Below are 11,260 nucleotides of genomic sequence, written 5' to 3'. Positions count from 1 at the left end.
GGGCTGCAGGAGCTCAGCATGTCAATTTATTTCCCCACCTCACCAAGCAGGGCTGCAGCCCCTCTGCCAAACGGCTTCCCGACTCCCGGCCACTTTCCCCACAAAGTCCCTGCTTGGGCCAATACATTTTATAGCCGACTGATTACACACGTGGCCTGGAGAATGTTGTTTCCACAAAGCATTAATTGGGAAATTAGCTGCACTCTGAAGCACAGGCTCAGCTAGCCACATAACATTTTACACAATGGTCATTTTCTAGTAAAGTCCTGACTCTCACGGCTCAGAATGTTGACATGAGCTGTTGCCATTGAGAAACCGTGCAGTGTTTGTGATTTGTTTCCTGTAAAGAGCAAAGCCTGTGGCTGCTCAGCACATACCCCTGCCTTGAGCTGCTTGGAAGCTGCCCGGGTGGCCTCTCTGTGCGGTGTCCCTGGCTTTGTGGGCCGTGCAGGTGAGGCTGTAATTACAGGCTTACTGAAAGCGGAGATGCTTTCACACGGGAAGACTCGCCCACCAAAAACACAGACCCTGGTCCGGGCCGGCACCCATTGTGTCACTGCTATTCACAGCCCAGCCTGGGCTGCCGGCCTGCGTGTGCCGGGCTGCTTCCCTCGTGCTCCACGTGGGCCGTGCCTGCTGCTGGGAGGCCCTCGGTATGGTGGAGCAGGATAAAGGATAAAAGCAGGATTACAGCAAGCAGCGGGGCTGCAAATCACGAACAGCTTTCAGGGCCTCACCCGATCCTGGCTGCCAAATCCTGGCCGCACAGCAATCATTTTGTGGCGTGTAAGGGCTGTGCTTGATTTAACGATAGATCGCAATGCTACACAGAACAGTTTGCAGTCACTGCGGATTTGTTTTCATCTGGCCCGGCTTCAAGTAACTGCAGAGTAATGCAGACAACCTCCTTCTGACACCCCGTTGCACTGCTGTACCCTCAAGGCACGGATGCCTCACCCCTAAGGCTCTGGTAGCACCCCACCTGTATGGCAGCAGGGCACACAGACCCCATGTGCTGCCGGCCGCCCTGCACAAAGCACGCCGTGCCCCCAGCCCTGGGGTCGCAAAACCGCCGGCTCCACCCCCCTCCCTCTCTGCAGGGACACGTATGAGAAGCCCTTCGCCCCCTCTCCCCAGGCCCTGAAAACAGGCAGTTGCGTGGTGGCATTTACTTTTTAATTGTGATTATGTTTTCCCAGAACGGTGGGGAATAAAGCAGCAATTAGAGATGGAAGCACAACAGAGCCACAAACCACGCGGCCTCCCCCCAGCCCCCCCCAACCCCGCCCCTCCAGCACTCGCCTCCCGCCACGTTCCGGCCGGGAGATTTTCGCGCCACACGGCCAGGTCCTTGCAGCTCTACAAATACCGACGCCTCCAGGAGGAAAAAACATAGAGGCCCCCGCGTAGGGTCCCCTGGGGTGCTCCGGGAGAGTCTCTTCACGCTCCCTATCGGGGTACGCGGGTGGGTTCGGGGAGGGGCCGCGAGGCGCTGTGTTCCGTGGGTGTCGGACTCATCTGCCAGGACGCGGGCGGCAGCGCGGGAAAGGAGCCGCCAGGCCCCGCCCCCTTCAGCCCCTGCCGCTTTGGCGCGAACGTTCATTTCCCGCCACTCGCCCAGCAGTCAGCATGGCTCCGCAGCGCCCGCAGGTGAGCGCTCTCGCGCGGGGTCGGGTAGAGCCGGGGGAAGCGATGTGCTGGGGAGGCGGCTGCTGTGGGTATCCTTAGCCGCGGGGCTGGGGCAGGGGATCGCTTTTCCCTCCGCTTCACGTCCCGCAGGAGGCCGTCGGGGCTGCAGTGGGGGGGTGTACCTTGTAGGGCTCTGTTTTAGAGCGGTGGGCGGCTGGGGCGCGCTCCGTGTGCTAACGGACCCGCGGTTCGTTGGCTCCGGCCGGGCCGTGGTCCACAATGTGCCGCGGCCCTTCTGGCACTCGTTGGTGGGGGCTCCGTGGGGAGGGCTGCGCTGGTCGTTGTTGCGGCGGTGTGTTTGGAGTGCTCGGTGTGTTTAACGCTTGCCTTAAGCAAAAAGTGCCTGGTCAGTTAAAGCAGATCTCGGAGCAATGCTCTCGTGCACGTTTCTAGTCCCATCTATAAGGAGTGGGAACAAATGGGATGTTTATGTGCATTCCTGCTTCATTGTGGAGATAAAAGAAATGTTTGTAGAGAGCGAGCAAAACTCCTATGGAAGGATGTGAAATCTATCAGACTAGAACTTGTTCCCACTTCAGTTCTGGGGTTGTTTTGTTTCATGGTGCTGGTCCTGCTGGGGGGAGGTGTGCTGTGTTCATGCACAACAGGTATTCTGAAGTAGGTAAGTCTTACTGGCATCAGCGGAGGGATGTGCCTCAGTGCTGTGCTGTACAGCTGGTGCCCATCGGTAATGTGGTTGGCACTGTTCTTTTGCAGCGCCGTTGCTCTGGAAGAAGAACCTTCACCACGTTCCGAAATACCAAGCTGATTCCCATGGAGACGTCCTCATCCTCTGACGACAGCTGCGACAGTTTTGGTTCTGACAACTTTGCTAACACGGTGAGTACGGGGCTTGAGCAGATAAACCTGAAGGAGCACTGCTAGTGAAGACCTGCGTGTTTGTGTATGGCAAACACTGCTTGTGTTTTGTGCAGCAGTTACAGATCTGTGCTATGTGCTGTAATTCCATGTCACTGTGTGCTGTAATTCCATGTCACTGCTTGCTTGTGCTCCCAGCTGGTAGGTGCTGGAAGCAAACGAGCAACCTTTAAGACATCACCTAAGCTGATGTGCTTAATAGCTTGCAACTGCAGTTCTGAAACTGCCTGTAAATTCCTTAACTATTATAATTTTTTAATTAAAAAAACCATTTGCTTGTGTTTTGGCTGTAAATGCAATTTGTTTTTGCCCAGCTAAAGTTAAGGCATGTTTTGTTCTTCGCAGAAACGCAAGTTGAGGTCACATGTTAGAGAAGAACTGGCCAGAATCTTTTGCGAATCCTCTGATGATGAATCCTTCCGTGGCTTTTCAGAAAAGCAAATTGGTGGTGCTTTGGTAAGATGGCTGATCCCAGTTTGCAGCTTTCATTTGGGATTCTTGCATGTTCTTAGGTGTAACTGAAAAATGTCAGCTTCAAAATCCAGGTCAAACGTTGTCAGAAAGAAACATTATTTAATGTAGTAAAGTGTAAGTAGGCATAGTTTGATTTTTTTTTTTTTTATTTTTATTTTTTTTCTTTTTGTCATCCTGAAAATCCCCCTAGCTCCTGAGCTTTGCAAGACCAGAGTCGAGTCCTCATATGGGCTGGAAAATATACTACTTGATAAAACTGTTGCTCTTTGTTAGGCTCTAACACTTCTGGATTCTTGAACACAAAATGTTAACCTAGCTCATGGACCCTAGCAAACCTGAGGGAAATCTCTGTGTATGCTGATGTGCAGTCAGATGTGCACTCTCACAGTGTAACAGGGAATACTGTAGCACTTGAGCAGCATAGAGATAGCAATAGGTGGTGGAATCTTCAGTGCAAGAGCAGGTTAGTTGTTGAAAATACCAAAAATTAGTATAGTGTTGAGAAAAATGAAATGGCACTGTGTTTGGCATCAGTGAGTTCCTGTCAGAACTTAAGAACCTGCCCAGGAATAACTAGGTTGGCATCTGACTGGGAGAAGATGTGTGTCTGAGTTATAAAAAGCAGTAAGGAGAACAGAAAGGAGTCAGACTGTATAATTGCAGAGCAGCTCATTCTGTTTTGTCTTTTTGTTGGAATTTGTTAACAGAAACTGGAATCTGATTCAGAGGAAAATGGTGTCAGAGAGGCACCTCTCAGACTGAGGAAATGCACTGTTCCTCTCAAAGTTGCCATGAAGTTTCCACCTCGAAGATCAGAAAGGAAGAAGGCTGAAGTGGAATCTCTTCCTGAAGATGTGATGCCTGCTCCAGATTCAGATTCTGATTCTGAAGAAAAGGGCTCCCTGTTTTTAGAAAAGAGAGCTTTAAACATCAAGGAAAACAAAGCAATGGCAAGTATTCAGTCTGTTCCCTGCTTTCCCTCTTTTCCCCCTACCTTGACTCTTAGGGGCTCTCTTTGATTACTCAAATGAACTCTAATGAGAGTTATGTAAATACATTAAGAAGAATTTATATTCTGAATACTCGAATCAGATACTTTATGTTCGCTGGCATTTGAAAATCCATAGGCTGAGAAAAGTCCTTCAGTAAAAATCTGTATGCTTAAGGCCTGTTCATTGTTTAGTCTTGAAGTCTATTAAGTTTGAGTGTTTTCAAATTACCTGTAGTCACAAGAACATATAAGTGCAACATAAAAGTAAAAAGTTAAAAAATAGCTGCACTTGCTGTAAGTAATTGGAATTCTAGCCAATTGCCCTCATCCAGTAGTCTGTAATGGCATCTGAACTCCCTTTTAAGATTCTGCTTTCTTTTGTTAGCTTGCAAAACTGATGGCTGAGTTGCAAAGTGTTTCTGGTATCTTCGATGGGAGAAGATCGCTGGCAACTGCCAATAATGTAAGTACAAATGTAATGTATTTGCGTTATGTTTCTGAGTCTTGTTCTTGTGCTACAATACAGGACTCTTGATTACAAAGCTTATTAAACTTCATAAATCAAAGTCCAGTTCAGAATTGTGTCATTTACTGAACCAGACATCCTCATTGTGCAATTCTCTTCTGAGTTACCATTGTATAAAATGGATCAGATTAATTCACAATGGCTTAAGTGTCTTCACAGGCCAATAAACACAAACGTGATGCTGTGTAAATACATATTTATATGGGGACTAGAGATAAGGGAAGGCAGCCAAAGCTTTGAAGCCCAAGTCTGAAGATTCTTTGAGTTCAAAGCCTCAAAAAAGAACCTGACCTTTGGATTAGTTAAGTCCTTAAAGTAATAGGGTAGTGAATTAGCAATGTGATGGATTTTGCTGCTGATTTATCTGTAAGCTGTGTGAGGAACAGTAAAAGCAGAAGCTTCCCATAGATATGGGTTCTGCTGCTCTGTGTGGGAATTCCTGTACTGTGAGGACAGAAGTTGTTGTGTCATTGGGTTCTCTTCAACTTCTACAGACACCAAAACGAATTCCAAGGCGCTCACTTCCCAGAAGTGCATTGAGGAGGAACCCAGACCGAAGTTCTCGGCCTCACACAAGATCCAGGTCCCTGATTGAAGGCCCTCCTACTCCTTTACCAGAGGAGGAAGATGATGACCGGTACCTCCTAGTGAGAAGGAGAAGGATGGCTGATGAAGACATGGAGGTATGCTGAGGTTCTGGTTCTCCAGTTGCGAATTGCTACTGATGGTGGTTTTCTATCCCTTCAAGAATATAAAAATTAATTCAGAGCATGTAATCCTGTATTAATTCCTTTTGTACTCCAACTGAAGGAGAGAAAAATGGCATTTCACTTGATCTGTCATCCTTCCAATGCTTCGGCATTGGATGCATACGCATCATAGGTCTTTGCAAAGATTTCTCTCTCTTGTTTAAATATAGAATGGATCTTTCAGACTTGGGCGTTGATTTTTGAAGAGTCTTGCTTTGTGTAGAATTAGTGCTGAATCTAATCCTAACAATGTTGTCTTCATTATCCAGCATGATGCCCAAACTCCCAGGAGAGGTCACCGTGGTGCCATGGCTCTTCCACACATTGTGCGACCTGTTGAGGAGATAACGGAGGAAGAGTTGAATAACATCTGTGGATCTGTGAGAGAGAAAGTGTATAACAGAAGCTTGGTAAGTGTGTTCCAGCTTCCTGAAATGCATGCTGTATGAAATCATTTGTTTGTTACTCTGTCTTTGTGGTGTAGCGTGAAATGGAGCAGAATTCCTCCTTGCTGAAAGGAGGGATATGATTTCTGGGAGAAATATGGCTGAGGTTCTGGGACACCATATACCATCTTTCCCTGAGTTAACAGAGAGGCCTTTACCAAGCCAGCTGACTTGTTCTCACCCTGGATCAACTGTAGTGCCTTGGTGATACCAGTCTGTGAGAGTGTTCGTTAACAGACATGGAAGATGGAATCTTGATTCAAATTTGCGAGGTTTCCGTTTCAGGATGAATGCTGCCAGTGAGATTGCTTGTTAAATGCTCTATTCACTCAGCTGGGAAGCTACTTCTAATGTTTTGTTTCTTGGATTACTTTCTCTGTGTTGTAGGGATCTACCTGTCATCAATGTCGCCAGAAAACCACAGACACCAAGACCAATTGTCGTAACCCTGATTGCGTAGGGGTACGGGGCCAGTTCTGTGGACCGTGCCTCCGTAATAGGTACGGGGAAGATGTCAGAACAGCATTGCTGGATCCAGTAAGTCAACTTTTAGTACTGACTTAAGTTGATTGAATAGCAAATGCACCTCTCTGCTCATAGCTAAAGAGTCTTAGTAAGGGAATTGTTTGCAGTGTTGTAGTGTATAAGGTGTACTTAGAATCATGAAGGTTGGAAAAGGCCTCTAAGCTTATCTGGTCCAACCATCAGTGCATCACCACCATGCCCACTAAACTGTGTCTTAGTTTGTGTCAAACAATGATAAAATGTTGTTGTCTGGAACTCTTTTGTATTTCTGCAGTTTTAGTTTCAGGAATAAATGGGTAGAGCAGAGCAGCTGACAGAATATTATTGGATATTCAGAATAGTGTTTTCTATTTAGTTTTGCATTAATATACTCTGGAGGGGAATTGTATCACAGAGAAAACAGTCTTGCTGCTGTGTGCTATGGAAGTGGCTCAGGAGCTGAGCAGAGTAGAATATTTCCTGTTGTTACATGCCAAGCAGGCAAAGAAGAGTTTAACACCTTACAGACTGATGAACTGGGACTTTTCTGTGCCAGACAGACAACTTCTGCAGCACTGACACTCACTAAGTGGAGTGTTGGGCTCTATTTTTAGCTATAGCTGTGACTTGTGCCTCATGCTGCAGTTCAATTGAAAGGGATGTTGTTTGTTTGTATTTTTTTTTCTTTTGTCTAGACCTGGAGGTGTCCACCATGCCGTGGAATATGCAACTGTAGCTTCTGCAGACAGAGAGATGGCAGATGTGCGACGGGTGTCCTGGTCTATCTGGCCAAGTACCATGGCTATGATAACGTCCATGCCTACTTGAAAGGGTAAGGATGCTGTTGTGTCTGTCAGTAACATGGCTCTGCTCTATGTGGGATAGCAGCTGAAAACTGGGAGAATAGAGCTCTCAGTTGTTGTTCAGATATCTCTAGATCAGACCATGTTGTCTTTTGTGTCTGATATTTTTCCACAAAACTGACTTGTTAGTTCTTACAAAAATAAGTGGCATATCCACCTCTTGCTTTTTAATCACCTCTGTTTGTTGCTGTTACCTCCACTAATTTGTCTAAAGGATTTCCAAACTCTTTTGCTATAAACTAACTTGAGTTTCTGCTTGTCTTTTCAGTCTGAAAAAAGAACTTGGAATGGAAGATTGAAGCTATGACTGTCTTTGACTTGCCTGCTCTTTCACCAATGCCATGTTACTGCCTACAGTGAATTGTTTAATCAAATGAGACTACAAAGCCAGTGCCTGGGTTCCCTCCCCTTCTAGGTTTCAAAAACAGAAGGAAATCATATTGCTGTGCAGATCCTACTTTAAGAAACTGTTTAATAGAGAGCTTTGCCCACAGGCCATTGTTTTCTTTTTAAACAACTTATGTAAAACAAAGAATGAGATAGCATCAGTCCCTGCTTTTATGCCAACAGCTTTTTTTTTTTTTTTATCCTGAAAGGAGATGGGGCTTTAAGCCATTGGAGTTCTGTTCGTGCATTGATCTGTACTGCAGGTTTATTTGTGCTTTGAAATTGGTGACAAAAAGATAAGGATGTTCTGAACATTGAGGGCATTGTTCCCCACAGAACCAACTGGGGAAAGGTGTGTGCTTAACTCCTGGCCAACTTCTGCTGCAATAGGCTTTTACTGAACATAAATGATCGAACAGAAGCTAACAATCCTCCAAAACAGCAATTCATTTATGAGTTCTAAAAGGAAGGCCTCAAGGTTGCAGTTGAGTTGTCTCCAAGCATTAACATTTAAGTTTATAGAGTACTTGAAGTGCACATTGGGCATTTTGGAGGAGATTCTCTTCTGAGTGATTTAAATTGCAGCAGAAGCAATTAAGGGGGTAGGCTCTTGTGCTCTGTGTGTCCTCAGACAAGAGGAGGCCACTGCTGTAAGCTCCTACAGCCCCAGAACTGCTGTTGGGTAGTGGTTACTGATCTGAGAATGTGGGTACGCTTCATGGGGTGACCTCTATTAAACTTATGTTGTTTTGGGGTTTTCTTGGTTGTCCTTTCCCTTCTCTTGCAGCCAATTGCAGTAATTTTTCCATTAAGCCTGAGGCTTAACCAGGTAGAGGAGTAGTTGATGTAGCCATTGGCCAGCAGCAAGTTGGCTGAATGGTGTTGACTTGCTGAACACTATCAGGAGAAGGGTCAGTGGCAAGTAGTCACTCAATTTTCTTTTCCCAATGAGCAAAAATAGAAAGCTCAGGTTTTCTAATCTAAGTTCGAGGTTAAAATGAATTATTCCTTGGCTTGCGTGGAGAAGCACAAACATGGAAAATGTTCTCAAGAGACACGCCCTGGCTGCGGTATTAGATGAGGAGGAGCAATTGATTGAGAAAGGCTTTTAAAAATGAATAGAAAAGGAGTTGTGTGCAGTTGTGGCTGGTGCTGTGGTCTCTTCTTTAACAATCCATCCATACTTATATTTATTTCTGGCTCTGTGTGACTGTAGAAGGATATTTCGCATGATGTTAGTGGAGCATGAATACAGCAAGAACTGAACTGAAGAATAGTTGGTGTTGTGTGCACAGCACCTTCTAAATGCTGTAGAATAGAAGGTGCCATGAAAACTGTTTGGAGAACCACAGTGAATGCACGCTCTTAGTTTGATAATGGAAGACTGCAATGTACAGTTGAGTAGTAAAAAGAGTCAGCTTGGATTTGTTGAGCACTAGAACAAAATGCAGCTTCTGATCCTTCTGCCTGCACAGTATTTGCGCTCTGTATATAATGACCCGTGTTTTATACTTTCCTGGGGATTAGAACAGAGGACCTTGGAAACAGAATATGTTTGTCTCAGACTTGCAGATATGGTTCATAAATCACCTGTACTGTTGAGAATCTCCCATCCCCTGCTTCCATAGTGTGACTAGATGTGCAATCTTAGGCGGAGTACGCCTTATTCTCCATGTTCATCCCCTGAAGAGGGAACTCTAAAAGTCCATGTTCTGACAGATAAGAGTGATTTTTTTTATTTTTTTTTTTGTTTTCTAATTGCTCTGCTTGCCTTCTGATTGCTGGAGTGTGGAAGATCTGTGCTGAAAGCAAATCCTCGCTCTGTATCCTGGAGACTGCTGTATTTAGATTTCTTCCCATCGACAATTCTGTACGAAGGTTTTTATTTTAAAAATAAAACTCTTTCTCAGTTAGAATTCTTGCCTCTGAACTGTTCTTAAAAAAGCATGTTGCTGCTTTCAGATGAACTGATGTATCCGCTGCTGAGAAGCAGTGTTTGAGCTGCCCACAAAGAACTTGCTAAGTGCTCATCGCGTTACTCTTGCTAAAGGCTGTGGGTGCTTGTCATCACAGTGCTGGTAACATGAGTAAATTTGTATTTAATTTGGGGAGTCTGTCACATTTAAGGTTTATATAATTTTGAGATATCTCAATGCATCTCTTTCATAATACTCTGTGTTACAGCTACCTCAATACTGCTGATATTAACCTGATGAAGAGCCCGTGGCTTATATCCGCAGCCCATGGGCAGCAAGTAAGATATTTCATGCAGAGGAAAACCCTAACTGATAGATTGTTTGGAAAACAAAGGTGCATGGAAATAAGAAATCATGTAAAAGGAAGAACAGAACAATGTGCATCTGGGAGGTGGATGACTGAACTCACACAGCATTTTTTTATGTTAAATATGTAAGTATAATCCAAAGATGGCTTGTGAGTCAGCTTCTTACTATAGTGATACAGTGTCTGCCAATGAAACTGGCCAATTTTCTTCTTGCTTTCAGAAGATTATCTTATATTAATATATATTTGCTTGGTTCCTTATGGTCTCTAGTTAATCAACTTATGAAATATTAAGTCTCTTCAAAGAGGAAGAGAAGGAATTTTTGAAAGAGGGATATTTTTTTTTTAATCTTCCTTACCTATAGTGTAAAATGTTTACACAGTGAGTAAGCTACAGAAATAGCACTGAAGAGTTGCTTCACAGGCTGATAAAGTAATACATTGTACATTCCTAAGTGAGTCTGTTGCTTAACCAGTTACATTTGTGTAGGGGAATGCAATGGAAATTCTAAAAATAGGCGCTAGCTGTGAGAACAGTTGCATCTGGTTGAAGAATGGCTGTTGCTGTTGTAGCACGAGAGAGTACAGCTGGCTTTGAAACTGTATCTGATGTGCAGTGTGAAGGTGTAGTTCTCTGCATCTGATGCATTTAGCAAGGGAGTCACCCGCTGACCTCTGCTGGCATAAACCAGTTTGTTCTCAGCTCTCACGTGGCTGATGGTAGAAGCTACTATGGAGGTTTTGGAGAAACTGCTTTGAGTTCTTATTAAGATTCTTGGCCTTGAAACTAAATCAGTGTGAGTGTAAAGATAGAGCTTCCTCTGTCAAGCTTAGGCTGTCCGGTCTTGTGGGATCCTGATTCCAACACTCATGCAGCGTGGGGCAATATTGTAGGAATACGTGAATGCCTCAGTTCTAGTTGTTGGGTGTGCACAGCTGACTGCCACCAGGTGCGGGGACAAGAAGGCTCAGATATTCTCCCTGAACATGTAAGTACAAGTCTGTTTGGAAACAAAACTACGATCAGAATGTACTGAAAATTACCTCTTATCACCTTAGATTTCAGAGATACTTAGGCATTTTCAACTTAATCATATAGGTGAGATCAAGCAAGTCCAACCAGTGCCAACCATTTTGTGTGGTTGCATGAAGAGTCACCATCTTTACATGGGTTCTGAAGTTCCAGAACTAGAAGTTTAGTTATTTTTGTTCACCTTTGAGTGGTAACATAAAAGCTCTTGCATGATTCTCTTCTCAGATAGCTTATTAGCAGAACTTAGTGGGAATGATCCTAGTGTTTCTGTGGCATGGGTTTCGTTGTTAGGTGTAGGGGGTGGGGTTGGTTTGGTTTTGGGGCATTTCTTTTTGAGCCTGGTTATAATCTGAACACAAGTGATAACAGTGAATCATCAGGGGGAAAAAAAAACACTTTGGAAGTAAGCCAGAGTCAAATTCTTTTCTTGTGCTCT

The 11,260-nt window shown here is 44.7% G+C and overlaps 1 protein-coding gene and 1 long non-coding RNA gene across 3 annotated transcripts; one reads left to right on the top strand and one right to left on the bottom strand.

Annotated features, from left to right (window-relative positions):
• Positions 1-1,495: 1,495 nt before the first annotated feature.
• Positions 1,496-9,424, top strand: CDCA7 (cell division cycle associated 7). Of its 2 annotated transcripts, none has more exons than XM_015868542.2 (10): positions 1,496-1,650; positions 2,407-2,529; positions 2,914-3,024; positions 3,750-3,992; positions 4,419-4,496; positions 5,054-5,242; positions 5,578-5,718; positions 6,142-6,291; positions 6,954-7,090; positions 7,390-9,424. In XM_015868542.2, exons 1-10 carry the CDS (start codon positions 1,630-1,632, stop codon positions 7,418-7,420), a joined length of 1,224 nt encoding a protein of 407 aa, XP_015724028.1. In that variant the 5' UTR covers positions 1,496-1,629; the 3' UTR covers positions 7,421-9,424. The 2 variants fall into 2 exon arrangements, with proteins under 2 accessions (XP_015724028.1, XP_015724029.1); XM_015868543.2 differs by lacking the exon at positions 1,496-1,650 and adding an exon at positions 1,937-2,311.
• LOC116653682 lies at positions 3,698-5,054 on the bottom strand. Its single transcript, XR_004307984.1, has 2 exons — positions 4,851-5,054; positions 3,698-4,262 (listed from the first exon to the last, which is right to left on the bottom strand). It is a non-coding gene; the product is annotated as an uncharacterized LOC116653682 (long non-coding RNA).
• Positions 9,425-11,260: the final 1,836 nt, after the last annotated feature.

This window comes from Coturnix japonica, chromosome 7, assembly GCF_001577835.2.
Source record: "Coturnix japonica isolate 7356 chromosome 7, Coturnix japonica 2.1, whole genome shotgun sequence".
NCBI lineage: Eukaryota > Metazoa > Chordata > Aves > Galliformes > Phasianidae > Coturnix > Coturnix japonica.
This window is presented reverse-complemented; position numbering and strand designations above follow the sequence as displayed.